At 37.2% G+C, this 25450-nt stretch overlaps 1 protein-coding gene across 5 annotated transcripts in view; it reads left to right on the top strand.

The window, feature by feature from the left end:
* The window catches only part of PLCG2 (phospholipase C gamma 2), a 69723-nt gene extending 45145 nt beyond the window's left edge, over positions 1-24578 (top strand). For all 5 annotated transcript variants that reach the window (XM_084533260.1, XM_084533262.1, XM_084533259.1 and 2 more), the window contains 19 exons: positions 1795-1899; positions 2104-2193; positions 3243-3421; positions 4167-4367; positions 5865-5984; positions 6929-7109; positions 7755-7823; positions 8845-8954; positions 9719-9815; positions 10739-10805; positions 11072-11229; positions 13626-13728; positions 14955-15164; positions 15770-15915; positions 16881-16995; positions 18337-18504; positions 19392-19480; positions 22918-23102; positions 23926-24578. In XM_084533260.1, the coding sequence (XP_084389386.1) occupies positions 1795-1899; positions 2104-2193; positions 3243-3421; positions 4167-4367; positions 5865-5984; positions 6929-7109; positions 7755-7823; positions 8845-8954; positions 9719-9815; positions 10739-10805; positions 11072-11229; positions 13626-13728; positions 14955-15164; positions 15770-15915; positions 16881-16995; positions 18337-18504; positions 19392-19480; positions 22918-23102; positions 23926-23968 (2436 nt within the window). In that variant the 3' untranslated portion in view covers positions 23969-24578. The remainder of the gene's footprint in view (positions 1-1794; positions 1900-2103; positions 2194-3242; positions 3422-4166; positions 4368-5864; positions 5985-6928; positions 7110-7754; positions 7824-8844; positions 8955-9718; positions 9816-10738; positions 10806-11071; positions 11230-13625; positions 13729-14954; positions 15165-15769; positions 15916-16880; positions 16996-18336; positions 18505-19391; positions 19481-22917; positions 23103-23925) is intronic.
* Positions 24579-25450: the final 872 nt, after the last annotated feature.

Genomic DNA, 25450 nt, shown 5'->3' with positions numbered 1-25450 from the left:
TATATAAGCATACAGTTCTTTATGTAGGACTGGAAATGATAGCACGCCACTGCGAGGTGCAGAAGATCAGGAAGCAGAGAATTCAAATCTCTGCTTATTTTTTTTTCTTTCTTCCTTTCTCTAAACTGTCTATTGTTATGATGTAGAGCATAGAAGGGAAATTGTATAGGCATGTGAATAATAACATGACAGATCTGGTTTAAAAAGAACTACAAACTGCTGTGATTTTGCAGAAGAGAACATCCATATCATCCCTTCTTGTCTAAAAGAGCAGTAAAGAATCTTTGTAAATAGATCCACGCCTGCCAGTAAGCTAGTTGTGGTATTTGGCTTTTGTCTGGAAAAAGTTGGCAAACCAAGTTGAGTCCTGCTTTAGGGGCCTGTGGGATTTTTCAGATAGGCCTGTCAGATTGAAATCTTCCTATAGGAGACACAGAATTGAATGTATTTGAAAACTACTAGCTATGAGAGGATTAATCCTATCATCAGGATATTCTATGATTCTATGATTAACTGCGGTTTAAGTGTTTGATGTTCTTTAGCCCCTTGAGCCACTGCTTTTTGTGAGCACTTCCAATTGCTGAGCCTTGCCCTTCAACATAGCCTGTGTTGTATTGTTTCAGCCTGTAGTTAATTGAAAACTGGTGTGTATGAAAGCACACTGATCACTTACAAATGTTTCTAATGTACTTTTAGAGAAGGAATGGTCTTACTATAATAAAATCATAGAAGTTGCAACAAAAACTATTCTTATCTATTTTGCTCTTTATGCTGTAGCTAGCCTGCTTCCTTTTTTTAGTCTTCATTTAGAATAGTCCAGCTATTGCAATTTCATCTATTCAACCTTTTCTACAAGGATTAGCTTTGTGGGCTATTTTCACTTGCTGTCTGCTCTTCCCTGGCATGCCCTGTCATAAGCTTTTCATTGCTGCATTAGGATGGTCTAAAATGTTGCATCATCATTTTTCATTGTAACTGAGGACATAGTACGATTTAATGCAAAATGCTTCTCAAGGACTCTGGCTTGTATTTCTCTGTCAGCCAAATTATGTGCTGCACAAAAACCCCATGAACTTCAGCAGCAATTAGTTGAGAACTGTCTCACCTCCACTACAAGCACTGGTGTCATCTGTGCAGTAACCTACCTTCTGCTAGACAGATCTGGGCTTAATTGTGTAGCAGTACCCAGGTCTTTCCTGGGTTTGCCTCTTCTGTTGCTACACTTCAGTTGTAGTGTTCTCTCTAAACTAGGACTTAGAAAGCAAGGAGAAGAAGAAAGTAGAACTCACCCCTCTTCTCATACAAGATATCATGTTTGATCATTCTTCTTTTAGGAGAGTGAATTCGCCTTCATTTTAATTCCTCTTCTGTTCTTGATTTTTTTTTGGTATTTTTTTTTGGTTCCTTATGGTTCTCCTTATGTCCTGCTGTCTGCAGAATGTTTATCGTCTTGTCCTTATTTCTTGTTATGCAAGTGTCACTTCAAGCTTTCTGTCCTGTAAGGAATTGTGAGCTCTTATCAGACTAGCTGTTTCTTCATTGCTTGAATTATATCTGTACTATCTTTTTAAATCTTTATCAAGAGATAAAGAGAGAAACATTTTTGAGATAAATTCTACCAAGGTTACATAAAGCTTTGTGGAACAGCTGCTGTTATGGCAATAACAGAAGAAAGCTGGGCAATGAAGGGAAATAACTCCAGTAATACTGAATGCACTGAGACTGTACGATCAATTTTATATATAATCCTCTATGAGTGTATGAATGTGCTGTTTAATTTTTTTTTCTTTTTAGCACAAAAAACTAGGGCCGAAAGGAGACATTGATGTGAACCCAGAAGATAAGAAAGAAGAAAAAAAGCAACAAGGAGAACTTTACATGTGGGACACAATAGAACAGGTATTGTTTATGCGACATCTGCTAAAGTTTACTACTATGCTGTGTAATATGTACATGAATTTTCTCAATATTTGTGTAATATCCTCAGTTCGTGAAATGTGAGTGAGGAGAAGGCATTTTGTTTAGTGTTACACTTAGTTGGAAATTGTAATTAGTGAGTTTGACTCTGTTTTGTTAATGGTTTTAATCTCTCTCAACTTCTAGAAATGGACTCGGCACTACTGTGCTATTGCTGATGAAAAGCTTTCATTCAGTGATGATATAGAACAGAATGCTGATGAAGATTCATCAAAGGTGATGGCTACTTTTTATCACTTAAGTGTGTTCTTTTTAATCTCTCAGATTATTTCAGTGTTTACAGATGCATATTTTTATGCTGATGTTACAGAAATTGTAGAGGGTCTGTATCAGATAATACATGTACCTGCAAATAATTTTTTTAAAAAGGGGTCTTTGCTGAGGTACTCCATCTAACCCTATTTTAAATAAAATATCTTTTTTCCCTTTGGCTAATGGAGGACATACAAAGGTGAGTACAAGGAGAATTAAATATGATTTTGGTGGTTAAACGCTAATGCTGATGTGCCCACTGACAATTGAAGTTCTTATGTGCCTTTGGCTAAGTATTGCTGTTCTCTGACTAGGCAGTCTGATGAACTAAGGTTTGTTGTGTACTAATACAGTGTACCTTTTACACAGTGTACAGTAGTGCATGCTATTCATTTCACACATGCAAAGTGTTTGTCACAGGTGTGTATTGCTTGTCTGTCATGCTTGGTAAAAAAGAAGCATGAGACTCAGCTATGTTCAGCATGGTTTCTTGTTCTGACTTTTTCTGTTTTCCATGCATACTCTCATTTCTAACGCGTATGTGCATAGTTCAGAGAGATCTCTGCACAAACAAAACCTTTTATCTATTCACCTACATAGTAATGTTATTAAAATCATTAACGTGTAAGCAAATGTAACAGAGGTGATTCCAGGAAAAAGTGGAATAGAAACTTCATGATTTTGCAGTAGTGTGCTTTGCTTTGAAAATATAAAATAGCATTTGCACTTCTGTGTTCTTTCACTTTATCAACGTATTTCTCAGTATGTTGATTACATATTTAAATAAGGATTAAGTTGGTCACTGATCCAAAGAAGTGGCTTGAATGACTTGAATGAGTGACTTGAATTGTCAAGTGTGCCTATGAAGGCGATCAGATTGCTTGTGGAAGGAGAATTAGATCTGAGAAGAGCTGAAATCCTGAAACAGAAGCTTGTTATATCAATAGGAAGTACTTTGTATTACAATCATAAAGTTGGAAGTGGACAATAAAAATTCTTATTTTCTGGTCTAGGAGGTAAAGCGTACTGAACTGCACTTAAAAGAGAAGTGGTTCCATGGGAAAATGAAAGAGGGGAGAACAACTGCTGAGAAGCTGCTCCAGGAATATTGTGCTGAAATGGGTGGCAAGGATGGGACGTTCCTAGTTAGGGAAAGTGAGGCTTTCCCTAACGATTGCACCTTGTCATTCTGGTATGGTGATCATCATAAAAACTGTACATGGGTTTTGTTTATCTTATGGCATTGCGTAAAAATATATGCATTTTGTAAATGTGCATGTGTAGCCGAGAGTAAATAGGAATAGGGTGTTTATATTTACTAGAATGGTATTCATGGGATTGAGACACTACCTTCTAAATAGAGCTTCTGTGCACTGAATAGTGCGTTTTTGCAAAGTAGACTTTATTTGAAGTGTTACAGTTGTCAAGAGGGGACTCCCTGTTATGTCTTTTTCCTTTTTCCACTCTGTCAGGATGTATGCTTTGTTATTTCCTCAGTGAGTGGGCCAAAATTAGATTTTTTAGTTTTAGGATAAATTACTGTTTTTCACACTGATCCACGCTTTCCACAACCATTTTCTCGTACGTTTACCTTTATCAGCAGAGGTCGATCTTTTCAATGAAAGAGTCCCCTGGGGGTGAAATGGATTTTTCCATGATGTGTTGTGTGTTCTTTTTGTTGTTGTTGTCAGAACAAACTTTGAAGGGAGTAAGTGTTTGTCACCTTTTGAGCCATTGTGGGTTGAAAAATAATTTTTTGGGGACTGTAATTATCACTGGTCAGCATTTTTGTTGCTGTTGTTACTTCAGTTATTTTAAGAGATAGTAAAGATTTCTTGCTTACCACATAGTTAACCAGGAATGCTTGAGGAAACACTTAAAAGAATAAAACCTGTCAAATACCTTTCTTTTCCTTATCCCCCTCTTCACATCTTCAGGAGGTCAGGTAGAGTCCAGCACTGCCGTATCCGTTCTTCAAGTGATGGGGACACTGTGAAATACTACCTGACAGACAACCTCACTTTTGATAGCATCTATGATCTCATTCAACACTACAAAGAGGCCCACTTGAGATGTGCTGAATTTGAACTGCGTCTGACGGATGCTGTGCCTAATCCCAGTCCACACGAAAATAAAGAGTACGTACAGCAGAAGGCAAGCACCAGGGCTGTTATGATACAGAATATTTTTGGTTTTTTTGATGGTCTTGGATTTTTGCATAGAAAATTCCCCAGATTCAGGAGCACACCTGAGTGCTGCTTGTTTGTGGATATCAGAGGTATAAGCTTCCCTGAAGGATGCTGAGTAAGAGCGCTGATTTTGTGAGAACATGGTAAAACAGAGAGCAGTCACCTGGAAAGCAATTTACTAGAAACAGCTAGAACAATCAGTGAGAACTGTGATGCTGTGGAAGTGTGCAATTCCTTCATTCTCTGCTCAGAGTTTTACAGTACCCAGTGGGCTGGGTTAGATATTTAGTAGTTGAGTGTGACCTGTCAACTAAGTGGTCATGGTCTGTGCCATCTGAAAACTTCTATTACTGGGGCAGTGAGCCCAAACTGAGTTACTTTTCCCTGATCCCCACTTCCAACTGACCCCCGTCAGAGTTGGTTAGGCTTACTTGACCCCATGCTGTTTGGGAGTAGTATAGCTTGGTGTTTATTTCCAGCTGCTATTTGCCTGACATAGATCCTGGGCAGAGCTTGCTCTTGTTTGTTGGCAGAGCACTCTAGTCATTGCCCTTTGTTCTGTTTTCTCTGCAATCAGAAAAAAAAGAAAATGTTTTTTGCTTGAGAAATAGAAATCTGTGACCTTAAGTTTCTTTTCTTCCCCTTTTGATCTGGGAGTCGCTGTGTGTCCACAGATAACTTATGAAGGCAGCATGAGAGAAGGGTACAATTTAAGGGTTTGGCTTTCCTGTATGTATGTATAAGGTGGAGATGTACTGGCATTGTACTGGTCACAGCTACACTGAAGGTACGTTAGGTCTGTCCTTACAGTGAAAGATATAATTAAGATCTTAGTGAAAGAATTTAGATTGTAGAATGATAGAATGGTTTGGGCTGGAAGAGACCTTAAAGATTGTCTAGTTCCAGCCCTCCTGCCCACCTTTCGCTAGGTGGGCCGCATCCAGCAGGGTCTTGAACACCTCCAGGGATGGGGCATCCACAGCTGCTCTGGACAACCAGTGCCTCACCATCCTAATAATGAAGAATTTCCTCCTTGTATCTAATCTCAGCCTCCCCTTTTTAGTTTAAAACCATTACCCTTGTCCTATCACTGCATTCCCCAATAAAGAATCTTTCCTCCTTTTGCCTGCAGCACCCCTTTAGGTACCAGAAGGCCTGTACAAGGTCTCCACCGAGCCTTCTCTTCCGTTCTCTAAGCTGAACAACTCCAACTCTCAGCCTGTCTGAATATAAAATAAATATTAAATGACTTATTTTTTCTCATAGTGTTTGAGATTCTATCATTAGTAACGTTACCTAATTATAATGTTATATATATAGCATTATATATATAACATTCTATCATTAGTAATGTTAATTCTATCGCTAGTAAACACTGTTATTGTTACTGAATGACATTTGACAAGCTTTGTAATCCTTGTCCATTTTGATTTTTGACTGTTGTAGTTGGTACTATAGCAACTTGAGTCGGGGAGAGGCAGAAGACATGCTGATGCGAATCCCTCGAGATGGAGCCTTTCTGATTAGAAAGAGAGATGAGCCTGATTCGTTTGCCATGACTTTCAGGTAAGAAAAGATGGATATGAATACATTACCTCGTAGCCCAACAGTGTTCTGTTTTTTTCTCATTTAAAAATACTATGGGCTTTTTGGAGTCATAAAATTCATGCCATCAAATTTTGAGTAATTAGTACAGTTAATTTACATAGTAGGTCCATACGTAGTAAAAAGTCCTTAAGAAATCGTACAACCTAAGTGTATGACTGGAATAAACCTTTATGCTATTATAAAGAGCATTTGGGCACCAACTGTCCCTTTCTTCGTATACAGAACTGCGTGTGACCTGTCTTCATTTCTTTGATGCTCCCTGCTGCAGGGTGCTATTTGAAGTTCCTTTTGGTGCTAGTTCAGCAGCAATTCGAGGCCTTTATCCTCTGGAAATGCTGCCCTGTCATATAACTGACCAAAGTTAATTTGTTATCTGTCAAAATGAAGCTATTTTCTATTTACTTGTAGGCTTTTATTGCCAGGGAAAATATTTTTGAAACTGTGGTTCCTGTAACAACATTAATAAAATGTATAGACTTATGGCATTCTCCATTGTGCCTTCAAATCAAATCACATTTGAAGCGAGTTTGTCTTGTTGCTTAGGGACAGGAGCAGATCAGCAGCAGTGGATTCCAGAGGGATTCTGTCTGATTCAAGACATTTAAGTTAGTATGAAAGTGACAGAATACCCATGTGTAGCGGGGAAAAAAATAGGGAAACTTAATCTAGGCAAAAACATGGATTTGTCCCAAGGCCCTGCACATTGTAGAAAAGTGAGAATGTCTTTTTGTGAATTCAAGCAGGCAAATGGAATTTGATTTGAATAAAAGATGCTTTGGAAGAGAGAGAAACAACTTCATATGATTAAGATGCACGAAGCTCTTCTGGTCTAGTTTGCAGTGCTGATGCTTTCACTATGCCAAGTACCAATATCTTCTACAGCAATTGTACTTGTTTCACAGAGCTGAGGGGAAGGTGAAGCACTTCCGAATTCGGCAAGAAGGTCCCCATTTTGTGCTTGGAACCTCGGCCTATTTTGAGAGTTTAGTGGAGCTTGTAACATACTACGAGAAGCACCCTCTGTACAGGAAAATGAAATTGCGTTACCCGGTGACTGAAGAGCTGCTGGAGCGCTACAGCACGGTGAGTGATGGACCTTTGAGTCCCAGATTTAGACTTGGTCGAGCTGGGTGTGGTTCTAGCTATGATAGATGTCCTTCAGGGGAGCTTACGCAGTCTGTGAAATTGAGGTGTAGCTCTGCTGAAACAAGTTTTTGACAATAGCACGGTTGTCCCTCTCTTCTGTTACTGGAGTGGGCAGAGATCTTAAATTGATCATGCAGATGCCAATAAAAGAATAAATATGACTGTATATTAAAACCACTTTTCTTGTCTTAGAGTTTCTATCTCACAGTGAAACCACTGTTGGAACTAAAGTACTTTAACACAGAAATTGTGAGCTTGGGTATTGTCTTCCACTGTTGTGCCCAGAATGGTACTCACAATCTCAAAACTATTTGATTAAGAGAAAACTTGGTGAGGCATTGCTGTTTCATTGTATTAACTGTTCATTAAACTGAGGTGCAGACAAGTTAAATAACAAACTCATGTTCAGCTGTGTTCAACTGTAGTAATGAGCTTATCATAGGTTTCTGGCTTTCCTCCTCTCCTATTTGCTTATGTATTGTCAGAAAGGTGGTTTCAGCAAAATTTTCTTGTTCTATTAACATTAGTTATCTAATTTTTGATTCCTATAATGTATCTTTTTTCTTTTTTTCCCATTTTTAGGAAAAAGATATAAATTCGCTTTATGATGTCAAGATGTATGTGGAACCCAGTGAAATCAACCCTACAGTGGTATGCTTAAGGAGAGATGGCCTTCACATTTTCTCTTAGACTTCTGAAAATGATGAGAATTGTTCATTGACTTCCTGTTAGTAGTAACAAAAAGGTTAATTGAAAATGTTAGGGTGCTTGATTTACGGAGGACTAGACAGCAGAACTTTTAAAGTGTGACTTTTTTTTAGTATCTCTTCTAAATTTGTACCTACATACTTTCTGCGTGCAAATCCTGTATTGATTCACCCATATTGGGAATTTGGGTACTTCCTGCTATTGAGTTTGTGGAAGTGTTATGGTTTATCAGCTGTGCTTATCTGGGCATGCTCCCAAAATTAAATAACAAGTGACACAGCAAACAGCTACTTCTCTACTTATTGTTAGGGCGTTCGACTTGTAGATTCTCATAGAAGTTCACCTGCTAGTAAATTCTGTGACTGTAATTAAAAAAAAAATAATCTTTTTTTGGCTAATGAATTTATATTGCTGCTGCCATTTACGTTGGTACCATTTACCATCAATTCAAGTGGTAGGAAATTCAAGATAAAACAATTGCTTGGTCTGCTGAAACTAGATGTCTTCCTAAAGGAAGTATGACCAGAAGGATAGCTGATGTGGTTTGGAAGTGGAGGCTTTTAGACTGCATCGAAGTCTACATGCTTCTACATCGAAATCTACAGATGCATATGAATACATGTGATGAGGATAGTTGATTGATATTTCACTTTTTAATTTTATTTTTAATTTTATTTTTTTCTACAGTAATTATGTTGGTGTACTCTTTTTTTTTTTTTTTTTAATAATTTTTATTTTACAAGCTGGCATGGAAAGAATAGCAGTTAAGTAGCATTACTTGCTTCCACCAATAGATGTCACTCTGGAACTTTAGTATTGCAATTTCTAAGCTTTAAAAAAAATAAATATCTGATTCTATCCTCCTCACCCTTTATAAAAAAAAATAAATAAATAAAATTGCATTCTTGATCATTTTATGACCCGTCCCCCTATAGATGACCCCTTTGTTTTGCTTCTCTTAAAGCCTCAGAGAACAGTGAAAGCCTTGTATGACTACAGAGCCAAAAGAAGTGATGAATTGAGTTTCTGTCGAGGAGCTCTAATTCATAATGTCACAAAGGAAACTGGAGGCTGGTAAGGACAAAATTCCTCATAGGAAAACTTCTAGTGACTTACTAGATGGGAGAAAAATAAATTAAGCTTTGGGTAGTAGGTTTTTAAAAAACTGTTTGCTGCTTATTAACTATAGTCCTACAAATCTTAATTCTAGTATATTAAACAAAACCAAAAACCTCAAATTCAAGTCTCTTTTCTTGTCTTTTTCATTGTTCTGCTCTGTAGCACTAACCTCACTATGTAGAACCTTCATATCCCAGCGTATCCAGTATTTTTCCTTTGCTACATGAATACTTCCTGAACACTTGTCTGTTCTGGGAAATCACACATCTTTTACCATTATCATCATTGTTGTGCATCATTTTGTCTGCTTGGTACTTCTCAGGAATCAAATCCACTTTTTTTTAGTTATCTGTATGGTTTCCTTTCAGAAAAGATTTTCTTTCTTAGCTGGCTTGCAAATTGCTTAGAAAGCTTGGAAACCTAATATTTCCCTGTAGTTTCTGCAGTGCAATCAACCACATAATAGTGTTTTTAGTACTGGAGGGGGAAAAGCCTCTTAAGTCATTAATGGCAGTTTACAGTAACTGTAATCCCTCTGAAATGATCTGTTACTACAGTTAATGATCACTTTGTTAGAGATTTTAGCTACTTCATCACTTATATTTTGGTGACTGCCAGCTAGAGAAGCTAGTGGTATCAGTGACCAATTGCTTCATTAATGGCCTGTTGAAGCTCTTTAATTTCTTTTTCTCTATGTATTTTTTTTTTATTTAATTTAGGTGGAAGGGGGATTATGGAGAAAAAGTCCAACACTATTTTCCATCTAACTATGTTGAAGACATGTCATCTGATAACTCTGCTGAGCTTGAAAGCCAGGTGAGGTTTGAAGCTTGTCTAAAGTTTAAGGTTTGTCTGCCATGTTTCCCTATAATATGCTGCCCTCTGGAAGTGGAAATCTAGTTTATGCTAATCTAGTTTATACTAGGACTCTGCATGCTGTGTTTGAGGGAATGCAGAATAAAGAAATGAATGCATTCTTCACTGTTCTCTATGCTGTTGAGTATTTTTGTCAGGACTTCCATCAAGGAAAACTACTTAGGGAGACAGCTGATTTGCTTGGGTTTTAAGAGGTTATAATGGTTTCATGCTAATGAAAATCATACCGGTATAGATTTTTCAGATAGCTTATCTAAACAGTAATGTGCCTGAAACTAGTTTGCCTGTGTGATTACTCCCTAGATATTTGCAAATAGAAAAAACATGTGCACAAACACATCATTCTCATATTCACAGTCAAGGATCATGTTTTGATGCATAACTAACGTTTATACTGATTGTCAAATGGGTCTAAGAAAATCTAGTCCAGAGTCTTGAACGAAGATCTATTTATGACAAGAAGACAAAGATACTTGTTTTAACATTTTGGAGTATTAGAAATAAAATGTTACATTATTCTGTTGTTTATGTTAAGTACTTCTAATGATTTGCCAGGAGCCTTTGGAGGAAAATATGTTTATTAGATTTTTTTGTTCTGATGATAGTAGCGTTAAGCAGACCTGAAAAATAAGTGGTTGTGTCATGGCAGAAGTTGCAGTCCTCATTTTGACTCTCAGTACAGAAGTTCTCATCTGTTTCTCAGAACAAGAAATTCTTGATATGGAAGTAGGCTTTTAAATATTACAGTGGGCCTGCTTTTAGTGAAACTGAGAGTAGATTTCATGGTGTGTATTTAATATTTGTTAATATTCTTTAAATGCACTTGAAGACTGAGGGTCAGATTTAACTCATGTTTTTCACAGATCATCGAGGACAATCCATTAGGCTCTCTATGTCGTGGTATCCTGGTACTCAATACATACAACGTTGGTATGTATTTTCTGATCCTTACACGTGGGCTTTCTGTATTGAGAAAGTTTTATTGTTTTTACTATAAAAGATCTGTTTTTGAAGAATATTTGTATTACTACAGGTAATACAATTAATATGATTAAACTTGTTAATACTAACTGTTCAGCCCTGTAAGACCTTTATTACGATGGCCAGAACTTGACTATTAGCTGTTGTAACAGATCAAGGGCAGCTTCTACTTCTAGATTTTAGTATAAAATTCTTGCTACTGTGTTGCTTAACAGTGAAAATGCCACAAGGGAAACACAAAAAGCCTTTTGTCTTCATTCTGGAACCTAAGAATCCAGAAGATCCGTGTGTTGAGTTTGCAACTGATAAAGTAGAAGAACTCTTTGAATGGTACCAAAGTATCCGTGAAATCACGTGGAAAACTGCAGAAGAGGTATTGATTAATAAATAACTATATGTATGCACGCACCTGGTATTGATAATAAAAAAAAAAAGTATACCTGGTATTTTATAATGTACTGTTATAAGTTTACAACACTGTTTATTTTTTAGCTACCATATATTGCTAAACCTTGCTAAGACCTGATCCTAGACTCTCTTGCAAGTTACTGTTTGCCTGTTCGTTTTACTGATGCTGTCAATCTTGTTCTCTGAACCCTTTTGGGAATAGTACCCAAGATAGCAGAGTGCCAGTCATCAGAAAACGTTTTGGTTTTGTGTTAACAGGAGTTTTTCAGCAGAGTACTGTCTTTGTTGCACCTTTGCATCTTTGCATTCACTGCAAAGCAGAGTTAGTAGAATTGAATAGGTAATTGTTTAGGCAAATACTTTATTTGTAACTAATAACCTAATTGGTGTACCTGTACTACTACTGCCACTGAAGGACATTCTTCAAGAATTGCTGTTCCTGCCCTGAAGTATTAATTTACTTTGCTCTTCTCTTTTTTGATATTTAAGTTTCTGACATGATCAAAGTGCCCTTCTGTTGACTATGCTTAGGTGTACTTTTTCCTTTCTTGCTTTTATTCACTTTTTATTACTAAGTGGGTGGCATGAACAATGCAAAATATGTTTCAGTATCATGTTGGCTTGTGTTGTTTATCCTTCCTCTGGAGTAGTAATATTCTGAAGGTCATCAAAATCCTATTTATGGCAAGCAAGTTGGTATCTCAAGAAGAGGAGACAGCAAATTCAGCAAGGGAAGAAGCAACAGGAACTGTTGGTGTATTGTTGGAGGAAGAGAGATGTAGTCATTATTGCAGGGCTTTCATTTAGAAAAAAAAATGAGAAAAAGAGAAACACGACCTAGAAGAAATGTCTCTAAATTGAATGTTTTTTTATAGCACATCAATGGCTCTTCAGGAGCTTGCCAGCTTTCTTTCCCTCCGTACAGTAAAAGAAGTATTAAACAGCCTGTCTTCAAAGGTGGTTTAAAATTTGTTTCTGTCAGTCAGGAGGCTTTTCTCAGTTTGGCCTCTTGAAAGCTCACGTTATAGTCTGCAGCATGGGGAGGGGAAAAAGACAAGGAAAAGCCTTTTTTGCCAGTAGAATTAACAGTCTGAATTCTGGGGAAGGAAAAAGCATAGTGAGTCACCACAATGCTGCAGTATGATACAGACATGGTTTCACTTTATTTTTGGGCTGTGTACATTGTATATAAAAAGTAAAAATATCTGAGCTTCATATACCTTGTCATCTCTATTAACACCTGCCATGCTCCTAGGAATTGTTGTTCATTGCTAGCTCTCCCGTTTGGGTATCTCTAGAGGGTCATGTCTAAAGATGAGCTCACAGCATTTTGAAGTGCTTCTTTGTATTTGGAGCACCACATTCTGTTGTGCAATATCTGGGAAACTGATTTATCACTAAGTACCATGAAGTCTGTGTTTGCGGTTTTTTCCCCAGCCTATTTCAAGTGTTAATGCTATATTCCTCTTTGCTTTTCTTGGACTTCGATGTATAATCTCTGGTTCATTGAAACACTGTAGAAACCCATCAGCTTCTCTGTTTTTTCCTTCCTCTTCAGTTCATTTTGTTGAGGGAATTCTTTTGGAAGACCTCCTAATTGCTGCTGCTTCATAACCTCTTGTACCAAAGCTAATAGCTGTTCAGTATGGGGCTCTTCTAACATGTGCTATCCTGTAATTGCTTCTTATGTCTGAAAAGCCTCCAGCCAAAATGTCTCCATTCGGGGAATGTCTTGCTGATTTCAGTGGCTTCCAGCCTCTGGTTGCAAAGACCTTGGCTCAGCTTCCACATAGCAGGTGCTTACAAAGAGGGAAGTAGCTACTAGGTTTATTAGTGATGATGCCTATACGATTGCACATGACTTACCATATACAACACTGTTGGTTTGATGTGTAAATACAAAATTCCAGGAATGATACTCATAGGGTTTAAGTTTAGCTGTTTGGGAATTAGTAACAAGACCTAAGACCTGCTCAAGGTAATAAATATTGAGAAACTTCACTACATTTAACATTTTTTTTACTTCATACATTTGCATTTACATGAGGTATAGAGTCATGAATATATCTAAAACAGAATAGAAACAAATTATTAGTTTCTTACAGTAAACCATGGTTGCCAAGCTCCTGAGTAGAACTGATTCAAGGAAACTCAGAAACATTTCCTTTAAGAAACAAACACACACTCATTAATCTGTTCTGTGATTGGGTACACAACATTTATGTAGGTGTTCTAAGTATCAAATAGGAATTTGGGTGAAGAGGAATGGATCAACTTTGTCCTTTTTGTTAGAGTATACCCTGGAGTTACTGTACCATAATACCCAGTGTTATCTGTAATCTAAAATGTTAAATTTTACAGGAGAACAGGAGGAAATACTGGGAAAAGAATCAATTGATTGCTATTGAATTATCTGATCTGGTAATCTACTGCAAGCCAACAAGCAAAACCAAGGACAATTTAGGTATTTTCTTTAATATTACACCTGAATTTTAACTTTTCTACTAATCTGTACAGATGTTAGTTGAAATTAGAGGACTGAAGATAAGATCTATCCTTTCTCTATGGGGAAAAAAAATATTCTCACCCATGGAGAGTATTCAGTGGCAATTTGAATTGCACACTGGGGAACGTGATGATATTCGTACTGTAAAATGTCAGGTAAAAGCCTATGGTTTATCAGAATTGTTTTGAACGTACATCTCAACCTGCTAAGGCTTAAGTGTGGTACCAAATGTGGAACAAATTAGTCATATGAGACAGAGAAACAAGAGACCATAAATGAGGAGACAAGAACAATTGTGAAACTATTCAGGCTTTCATTTCCCATAGCATTGCATATTTGCTGTCAGTAAAATCACGGTAAGGACTAGAAAGCTTCTCAATGTTTGTGAATTTCCATTAGAAAGGAGGCTTTAAAAGAAGAGATCCTGCAACTGTCACAAATTTCTAGTTGACTAAAGACATCTCAATATAACTTTCATAGGGAAGTTCACTATTTATGTGTCAGTTGACTTTTTTGAAGACTAAAAAGTCTGACTGAACACTTGCAATTTGTTTGTAAGAACCCTCAAAATGGATTTGTTATGCATTTGCCATTTATATAAGCTACAAGAATGGTGTATTTGCCATTTATGTAAGCTATTGGGAATAGTTTCATAATATAAATGAAAACTGGGGTCTGTGTAAGTGTGGGTGTAGAATCTGACACTGAAATGTGTACTTCTTATTCCAGAGAAGCCAGGAAATGTGCCCTTCTTCCTTAAGCTTCTTTGCAAACATTTTTAATAAGCTGTCAGTATGGTTAAGACATTATAATTACAGTCATTGTTTGAGGCATTGGGTAACCCTGGCTCACCCTTTCTTCTCTCCATTTAAACCTAGGAAAAGATGTCTCATTTAAATATGTCTTGCAGTGGTCAGAAGTGCATTATTAGCAATGATGAGATGAGAGCATGACTACAGACTATCTGCCCTGCTGCAAAACATGAGGCAGGCAGGCAATTTTAACTTTCAGACCTGGTGTTCAACCAATTTGCCGTGTCTGCATTAAAACAGTGGAAATTGCTGCATTAAAGGACAAAGCAAAACAAAGTGAACCAAAATGTTAGTAGAAATACAGCATAAATGTCGACTTCCTTCTTCCTTTACTAATGTAATGACTCTTCTTTTCCTCCCTCGCTTCTGTAGAAAATCCTGATTTCAAAGAAATCCGTTCTTTCGTGGAAACCAAGGCAGAAAATATTGTTAAGCAAAAGCCAGTAGAGTTGCTGAAATACAACCTGAAGGGACTGACGCGTGTCTATCCTAAAGGGCAGAGGGTTGACTCATCGAACTATGACCCATTTCGCCTCTGGCTTTGTGGCTCTCAGATGGTGGCTCTTAACTTCCAAACTCCAGGTAATATTCCCTTTGAAAAAGGGTTTGATCTGCCTTCCATTTTACCATTAATGAGCCTCTTTATGGACTCTCTGCCATTCTAATCACTGTTGCTATTCTATTGATTTGTAATTCACAGCAAGAAGGGAGATGCAGAAACTAAAGTTAGCTTGTGTATGCGAATCCCTTGCTAGAGCTGGTCCACCCAAATCAGTCTCCCTGTCGCTGAGCCAGACTAACCCACTTGTTACCTCTGAAAGGTTTATTCTACCTTTATCTCTTCATGATAAGCAAGCAGAGATAGTTACTCTGAAGTTCAGGTGGATGAACTGTTCATCCGCAAGGAAAGCTGTACGCAACTTCCAAATAAGGGCCAGCTAGCTTATGACACACTGATAAGAAACTAATTGTGAATGGAGATGAATTTATTTGGATTAAAATTGGTGAGAAATGACCAGTCAAATATAGTTACTGAAGGGAACTGAGTCTTCCAACTTACCTTTCCAGCTCTTTCTGAGATAGTGGCAACCAGGAGGAACTGCACAGAAGAGCCATTATTCTGGTAGTTCCTTAGCTTTATTCAAATGTTTTTTACTTCTGTTATGACTGTTTAACTCTCTCCCTAGATAAATACATGCAATTGAACCATGCCTTGTTTTCACTTAATGGACGCACTGGCTATGTTCTGCAGCCAGAAAGCATGCGAAATGAAGAATATGACCCAATGCCAAATGAATCGAGGAGGAAATTGCAGATGATTATGACAGTGAGGGTAAATCTCCTTTGTAAATTATGTTTTTTACAAGTCATAAATATCTATACAACTAAAAATAAAGCTATTATGTTTCATAGTAAGACCTGACAGATTGTCAAAATACTGTTTTTTATTGTCAATGTTGGAGAATAAAAGTAATTCCACTGGTTTCTGACAGGAAACGCTATCTTTATTATGCTAATGAAGCACGTGGTATAGGATTGAAAGCACAATCCTAGGATAATTTTATATAATTGTTAATAAAATAGACTAATGTGAATTTCCCACCTAATGACTTCTTAATAGAAATGTCCTATTGGAGATTGGTTAGCAGCAGACTAACTAGGTCAGAAATTTCCAGTGTGGATGAAAGACGTTTATAATGAAATAAAGAAACTAAACACAAAAGATATTAAACTGATTTTTTTTCCCATTCATAATAGTATTTAGTACACTGACTCATAGAGAGATGGGGATTTATGACCTAAAAATTATAATATATTGTCTTCTAGTGCCAAATGTGAATTGAACTTGTTTCTGTTCTCAGTTGCTATTCAATAAGAGAGATGTCCTTTAAAAGTATGTTTTCTGAGAAGGAAGAAATACATTAACTGCTTTTCACCAGAGTTTAGAGACAAGGTAAACAGGGGTCATCACTGTAAAGCAGGAGTTTCTTAAAGTAGATAAAGGCTGAGGAAAGATGAATAAACTTGTGTTATGAACTTGATCTGTAGCTGCATGCTCTGTTCAATGAGTGTCAGCCATTGCATAAATCACTGAGTCACCCAAAGAACGGGAGGATATTATTATTGGTGGCACAGATAGTTTAATACATGTGAACATATTCAAGAGATTTATCATGTTCTTTTGGGTTTATTTTTTTTTCTCTAGTGAATTCGCGTTCAGTTCTGTAGGCTACCTTCCACACAAATAATGGTGTGAAGTTTCCTTTGGAGGTGGTTATAACATAGTTTCTTTTGCAGGTTTTGGGGGCTCGCCATCTTCCTAAGCCTGGTAGAAGCATTGCTTGTCCCTTTGTAGAGGTAGAAATTTGTGGGGCTGAATATGATAACAACAAATTCAAGACGACAGTTGTGAGTGAGTATCTGAGGTTTTCTGTGTTGTGGGGACATGGTTATGCTCTGAGTGCACTTCAATAAAATGAGTAGGTGATGGTCATGAATTTACAATGTCTGTAGTTGGTCAGCAACCTGTATGGGGAGGAATTAGGTAACTGTTGCTCTTGGCTGGTGAGTCATACATTACTGTTTTCCTGGTTGCCTCAGTGCCAGTTAATTTGGGAAACTCAAATGTATATCAGAGATTTTTCAAAAAACCTCAACCATTAGTTTGTAGAAAGTCATGATTGTTTTAATTTTTGCCTATGGACAAGTTTGCATAATCTGCATGTTTTTAAAAAATAAATAAATAAAAAATTGCTGTCTTGAAAGTGCCTCCTACAGTTACAATCGTTTGCCCAAACTCTGGTCCCAGTGGGGAGTTACTGCTCTGAGATCCAGACTGTGTTTATTTAAATTTGGGTTTGAAGACTGGCATCCCATCAGAGACAGCTTGGGTATATATGGCTGTAAAGTAGTATAACCTGAAAAGCAGAAGTTTGATCAAAGCTTGCTCCTGGTGAGTTCTGGATAAGGTGTGTTTGTCTGTAGAGGAGTTTAAGTGCATTTAAGTGCACTGAAATGGGACAATATCTCACCAACAGCCAAGTAAAAATTGATTATTGGAATTTTAAATGTAAGAAGATAACACAGAACAATCTTTAATAAACTGACTGGTTGTCTTTTCACGATTTAATATATCTGGATGTAGCAGTGTTCCTCTGGTAGACAAAAGGCTTTGAATCTAATTATCCGGGCCACTGAAACTTACAGCTTAGACAGGAGTGGAAGATAAATACAGAATAAAGAGCAAAACATGTGTTGTGGCTCTTCAGTACTTTAGAGAAGAGGCTTATGATTTTAAATTTTTGTGGGGAGTGACCAAGACCTTAGACAGCAAAATTCCCGGCAGTATTGCACATGACAAGTTACTTGGTCTTCCAGAAATGAGTATGAGAATTGAGCAATTATACATCAGTCTTTCCAGTACTTCCCATGCTTTTACTGATATGGAGCATGAGGCTCATGAATATGAGCAATGAATTAGCTTTTTTTACACGTACACATCCAAGGAGATTTTGTATATTTAAAGACGAATAATAGCCTTTCTTTGTGGATTTCCATCCCTGCCAAGCTTCCTCCTATCTCCCCCCACAAATAAACAAATACAAACTGTCTGAAGCGAGGTTACAACATGAGACAGATGGTAAATAGGATTTTTGGGCCTTTGTATTCCCAGAAAATGTCCAGGGATACATACCCATGTATGAATGAAGTGAATTTATTGCTTCATACAGCAAATGTTTCCTTTTCATTACAGATGACAATGGCCTTAATCCAGTTTGGGCGCCGTGTCCAGAGCAAGTGAAATTTGAAATTTATGATCCCAATCTAGCGTTTCTGCGCTTTGTTGTTTATGAGGAGGATATGTTCAGTGACCCTAATTTCTTAGCACATGCCACTTTTCCTATCAAAGGAATCAAAACAGGTAAGAATGGGAGGTGTAATATGGGGCTAAGTCAGAAAAATGTGGTTCAGCATTGTTGTATTGTGATTTTGCTGTCAGTAGCAACTATGACATGCCAAAGGAGAATTGCGCTTTTGATCTGCTCCTTTAGTTGTTTGTTATGATGTGGGGCGTGTAGTGTGCAAGTATTTAAAATAATCCTCCTCTCACTTTCTGATTTGTTTTGAGATAGTAAAACATAGAAAAATTTGCAACAGCAAAAAACACAACAAAGATGTTAAAATTACTACTGATAGTGTGCTGTGACTCTGAGGAAGTTAAACACAAGTTTCTTGTGTACCTGTAGACCCAGAGGTTTAATTCTAACTTCTTTGTTCTGAAAGTGGGAGATTCCAATAAAGGTTCTTTCTTCCTCTCTAGTTTGTGTTGCTTTTCAGAAGAAAGTAACAAGATCACTACTTTTGGTATTACACCTATCTCCTTACTAATATCACTTATATGTCTTCAACTGTCTTCACCATGCGTTGTCTTCCTCCACAACCATGGACTCCATCTCAGCAACAGGGTTATGTGCTCTGAGTAAAATGTGGGAAGATTCTGTTTTGGTGTCAGTGGATGTGTTTTATTAATTGCCTTAGATGTGGACATATGCAGAAGTAGGTTTTCTGATTCTCTCTGCAACTGGCTTTAGTTTTCAAGAACATGTGAAATCTTGTGTTTTTCATTTTGGCCGTTATTGTCGTTTGCTTCTCTGTAATTCACATAGCAAAGCCTGCTCTCAGCAATGGAGCATTTGAGCAGAGAAGGATCTCTTAGTTGTTAGGACTGTTTGCACCATTTTGATGACTGCAGGTAACCATTTGCCTTGATTCTAGTTCTCCTTTGTGTATGTTTTTTGTTTTCCACAGGTTTTAGATCAGTTCCTCTCAAGAATGGTTACAGTGAAGACATAGAGCTAGCCTCGCTTCTGATTCATTGTGAAATGCAACAAGTTCTGGTGAGAACTATTCGTTTGTTTTGTGCACTTAGAGCTTGTGTTACCAGTTCTTTGTGGAAACCGGGAAGTGAGGATTTAGTTTTCTGCTGTGGTATAGTCTGATACTTCTTTAGGTACTGGGGAAGACCAAGGATGCAAATTGAGTTACTCTCCTCTGGGGAGGACACAGATTACTCACTTGTTAAAAGAAATAATGCAGAAACAAAGACTAATTGCTTCTATTTTTTTTTCCTTTACAAGCATGGTCATTGTCTTCCAATGTTAACTACCTGATGCTGTGCAAAGCTAGCTAAATTCAGGCCTTAGCTTCTTGGAATTCTTTTTAAAGGTCCTGCATTAAAAAAAAAAATCTCTTTAAGAAGAGAAGATAAATTTACTTCTCCCAGTATGTCATTAACGTAAATAACCCAACAAATGGAAGATATATCCTGGTTCCTACTGAAGCTCTAATCTCCTTCCCTTAAGCCTCCGTAAAACAACTGATTGAAGTACTAGTATTTTCATGCACATAAGGAAAAAATGATGATGATGCATCCCTTGCTTATGAAGCCAGGCATTAAAGTGGCTGATCTGTGAAGAGCATTTGTTGGTGCTCCAGAGGTGGTGCTTTATATGCTAATTTAAAGCAGGTTTATTCTCAGACTGTCTCCATACCTCAACAGTATATTATGCTATTTGCTTTTTATATTAATATACAGTAACTACAATAAACTAAATACATATGCAATTATAACTATATATTCATTTTTTATTTTATTATAATATTTTATTAAACACAATGGCATAGAAGACAAGTGATGAAATTTTATGGTACTTCTGGGAAGTGAGGATTTCACGGTGTTTTCCAGTACCCTTCTGATTCAGAAGAGGGGGGAAAGAAAGTGGAACTTATTTGTAGTCATTCACAACCATTTAGGCTTATGCTATGGTTCACACCAGTGTACGTTATGTTTCCTGATTAAACTATCAGATTCAGCTAACAGTAAGTCTTTATGTCTCTGGAGAGATTTGTGCCTGTAGTTACACATACTGAAATGGAAATGTTTGAATTCTCAGTCACATTCCTCACAGACAAATGGCAGCCTCTTTTCCAAATGTCCTTTGTCAAGACTTTTGTAAATCCACCTTATGGACACGTGATGTAAAATGACTGTGTGTAATCACAGTTTTTGTAGCCATGGTAGCTTTCTTCTGGTGGTTAGCAAAGAGTTAGGAGAGAAGAAGGCTGGGAACTGAGACGAAGGGTGTGTATAAAGAAAAGAGATATATGTCCTTTGAAGATAACATTTGAAATGTTCATATTCCATGGATACAAGTCTGATACAGGAGGCCAGATAAGCTTACATGTTTTTGTTTTGCCTCCTTTGAGTAAACTGGTAACAACTTGCTATTGCCAAAACTGTCGAGCATGGGCATGATGCGTAGATACATTGCTAATTCCTCCTCAGAAATTCAGATCATTCTTTGCCTGGGGCAGGAGTATCTCTTGAAGTGTTGCTCGTAGCAGCAGTATGTCTCCCAGTCTGTCAGCACCAAGTCCTTTGACAGTAGCACATTTCACACTCTTGAAGCCCCTTCTGCTTAAGCCAAATGAAGATGAAGCACAGCTCTGTATTTTCACGCTTTTTGATATCTTTGGGTGATAATGCAGTTGCAGGAGAACTTTCAAAAAATTTTCCTTTAGTTTGGCAGTCTGCAGCAAACCAAGATTTGCCATGGTTAATCAACTTCTAGAGCTTCTGCCAGGTCATTCAAGAAGCATCAGGAAAGATCAAGCTTGTATCCATCTGTTCTGCTTTTTTTTTTTTTTTTTTTTTTTTTTTAAATAATGACCCTCCATAAAATGGTATAATTTAATAACAGGCCTGTTTATATACAGAGCCTGTTTATATACATCTGCATACTCTTGGAGATGAAATACAAAGATATAAAGGGGAATTACAGATGGCTGAGAAAATTCTTTAGGAATAAAGAAGCAAGAATATTGCGAAGTAAGCATTCACATGTGTGAATCATTTATGGGGCCTTACGTAGTTTTTGTCCAAGTTGACTGTCTTCCTGATCCTGCAGAAATTCTGTTACATTGCTGCTGTTGTCACGTTTAGAAGCATGTCTTCTGTGTCTGAAATCTGATTTACTCGCTTCAGAAAGTATGTGTACCACTTTAGCACTTCCTAATTACAGTGGACATTAAACAGCATTTTAAAGTCTAGCTTTGCACAAATCGTAGTACATATGCATCTCGACAATTACACCTGCAAATTGGTAATTAGCAATCTGCTTATTCCTTCTGCAATTTGGGAATGCAAAGTTTCATTCCTATTCTTGCAGGGGAAGCTTTTTAAAACTTAATCAGTAGCATAGCACTGAGGCTGCTCCGTTTGCTTCAAGCCATACCAGGGAGCTGTAGGAGTATGCTTTGGGAGGAGAAAGAAAGGTTAGGAAAGGATCTGGTTGCTCTACCTGTTGAAACCCTATGGGTGTTTGCTAAACATGACAGCTTCCCTAGATCTGTACTGAGTGCTAAAAGAGGCATTCTTATTAATATGCCATCTCTGAAAATGCTTAGATTTGTTATGTTTATTGATTCCATGTCATTTCTTGTAGGATGTGCATCTTGTTTTGCTGCTGATGTAAAAATTAAGACTTTGTTCCTGCCAATACTATTCCCCACTAGTAACTCAATAAAGGAGACAGCTTGTGCATCCAAAGTTTTGAAATATTAAAGCAATTTGAAGTCATTAAGGGAATCATGATGATTGTTTTATGCTTGTGGATAATTTTGTGATGTTCTCCTGTGAGCCACATTCAACAAGAGAAATTCAGATGGCTGCAAATTATACTTGAAATACTTAGCCAGTTCTGTTGCAGGTTGTCATAGCTCCACAGAAACAAAGGATGTGTCCTTTCTTGATCGTCTGACACTTGATAATATTAGAGATCCTATTTACTAGTCAGTATTTCCACTTGCAGCCTAGATTTCAATAAGAAAGCGCCAGGAATATGTCACCTTACACAAATATGGTGGAGCAGTCAAAAATAAGATTTAAAAAAAAAAAAAGTCTTTTAAAAATTTATAATCTGATGTCCCACAGTGATACATCGTTTGCTGTCCTTTCCTTAACATGCTGGCATACTTTGTGTGTGGAAAAATATTCCAACATATGTTTCAGATACAGACACTTCATGACTCCTGGAATGTCCCTGATGCCCCTACTAGACAGTGTGGTGCCTTAGATAATGGGCCTAAGGGTTTTTTTTTTCACTATGTTCTTAGTTACTTAGTTTATTTCCATAAATGTTGCAGAATCATCAGAATCATCATGCAAAACTAATTTTAGAAAACCAATGGAATGTGTTTAGAAAAACAAAATAACCACCCAAACTCTGTTGGTTCTGTCTTACACTGTACATTGTTTTCCAATATTCTTTTGAAGGAAAGTGAAGAAGAGCTTTATTCCTCATGTCGGCAACTTCGGAAACGCCAGGAGGAGCTTAATAATCAGCTGTTCCTTTATGACACCCATGTGAATTTAAGGAATCCTAACAGAGATGCTATATTAAAAGAATTTAATGTGAATGAGCACAAACTACAGATATATCAAGAGACATGCAACCGCAGGTAGGTTGATAATCATTCTCCTTCCCAAGGCAGCTCTGTCCAAACATGATTTATGGTAAGGAAGTCTCAGATTTATTAAAATAAGCATCTAAAGAGTGACTGGAGTAGGATGAGGATATCTCAAGTGAGGCTGGGCTGCAAGCCACTAGAGGCCAGCAGACTCAATGAAATACCTGCTCAGTGAAATCCTGGTTTTAGGGATCACAGTGAAACATGTAATCCTGTGAGGTTATGTTCTTTTCTCTTGCTTTCTAGGAGAAAAGCCTGGAAATACGCACAGCCAAATAGCCTGTATTGTCAAATAAACAAGCCACCTTACTCCTACAATATTGGAATTATGTCCTTGGCAGTGCTATTAACATATTAAATGTGTGGGAAGAAAGCACACTTCCAGACAGACAAACTGCAAAAGATAAAAGCAGGAGTTAGTTGTTAAGAGCACAGAACTGTCAGTTAAGTGTCAATGCACTATCCAAAGCTTAAGAGAAGGGTCTGTCTCCTTTGCTGCTACCTTTGCATTGTGAGGGAGACAGAAGATTCTTGTACCAGTCAAGTAGATCTTTTTTCCTTTCTGAGCTGATGGGATGGGAGGAAGACTTTTCTTTAAATATTTTAACCTTTCTATGTGTGCTGAACAGCTGTGTGAATCACTGGCTTATTCACATTTATTGCAGGAAAAACAATACTTGTTGCCGATATGTTACTCGCCATTTGTGTCTAAGTAAAATGAATGTAGTAAACTGCTTTCTTCTGAGAAATTCCTAGTAAACTTGACTTTTCATTCTTTTTTCTTTTTTTCTTTTTTTTTTTCTTTTCCCTTAAGATTAAAGGAGAAGAAAGTCAGTAACAGCAAATTCTACTCTTAAAGCAATCATTCTTTGATGGATGCTTTATGGAGCAATTCAGGAGGAGATATTAATTTATCCTGGTCATCCTACTCCATGCAGATCTCATCAAGCTGAATGAATAGAAGAGGAGGAGGAGAAAAGATGGGTTTCCTTAATAATTTCTTGTTATAAGAAAAACTGTTTAAATTCCTAATAATTTATATTCTGTACAAAACATACCCTCTGTGCAGGCCAGACTTCTGTGTATTCAAGATTTTTAAAATTGGAGGGTGGGTAATTGCATAGACTTCACTTCTTATCAATACCTGAAGCACAAGTTTAAATCATTTATTTTATTTGTGTACACAGGCTGTAGATAAGACATTCATAACAATTTACATGCATGGAACCTCACCACGTTAATAACCTGGCTCCTTAAGATTAACTGGTAGTGAGTTTTTTAATTTATTAAATGCTGTAAAAGCACTTTTGCACCAGCATTTTTTTTTTAATGTATGTTACAGAAGATTGTACTTTCGATACTGTATAAAGTATTTTGGGCAGCTAATAGCTCATACTGTATTGTCTTGTTATAAGTTTTCTGTTCTCTTTTTGAGTACCAAATAATGTTAACTTTGTTGAAACCAAATATCTTCTGTGACTGTAGTTGTTTCTTCTTGAAAAGTTTAGGAAAGGAACAATGTGCGAACCTGTGTTTGCAGCCCCTCTGAATTTATATTCCTAACTTAAGGCACTGGAAGGAAAGGTTTTAATATATGTGGTAGGAAATACCTGTTTGCAGAACGGAAAGGTATTTCAAATCTGAAAAGCATTTGCTTTGGTATACTTTCATTTTGCAAACCCTTTCAGCTGCTAATGTGCTTAGAAATGATTTTTTTAATGAACTGTCCATTTTTAATCTTGCAATCCTAGTTAGATGGTAGCATCAAATGATAGTGTTCTGTAAATGTGTAGACCATTTTCCCAAAATGTATCTAATCCAAGAATGACAGTATACACAGTCATTCTTACAGCTTTAATCAATTGAAGAGCATCGAGCTACAGATGAGAAAACTCGTTAGATTAGCAAGTGTGTTTTGTTGCAAGAGCAGAGTGAAAGTCCTTGAATGGCATATTTAAAACCAGTTGTCCTAATTTGAGATAGTACTATGTTACTACTATTGAATTCCTAGTTTCCTTCTGTCTACATGGGTGGAGTTTTACTGTCTGCGTGCATGAGTTTACCTTTCATGTGTGTGCACAGGAGTTATGTCTAAATGACTGCCTGAATCATAAAATGTTGCATACATCATGGTGTATTTCTGATCACAGAAAACCTGCTTGGTTTTGGGATTCATTGCCTGATGAAGCTGCCTCAGCAGTTCTCAGTTGCTGTTGCTCCTCATGCTATGACTTCTGTTGTTTCAAGATGCACTTAATTGATGCCATAGCGCATTCACCAGCGATGGTTTGAGGAACTCCTCTGAGGTTTTAGTTACTCTGAATAGTCTTGTCTCACTT

The sequence above is a fragment of the Aythya ferina genome, assembly GCF_964211825.1.
Source record: "Aythya ferina genome assembly, chromosome: 12".
NCBI classification, from domain to species: Eukaryota; Metazoa; Chordata; class Aves; order Anseriformes; family Anatidae; genus Aythya; species Aythya ferina.
The sequence above is the reverse complement of the archived record's forward strand: the minus strand, read 5'-3'. Positions and strand labels throughout refer to the sequence as shown.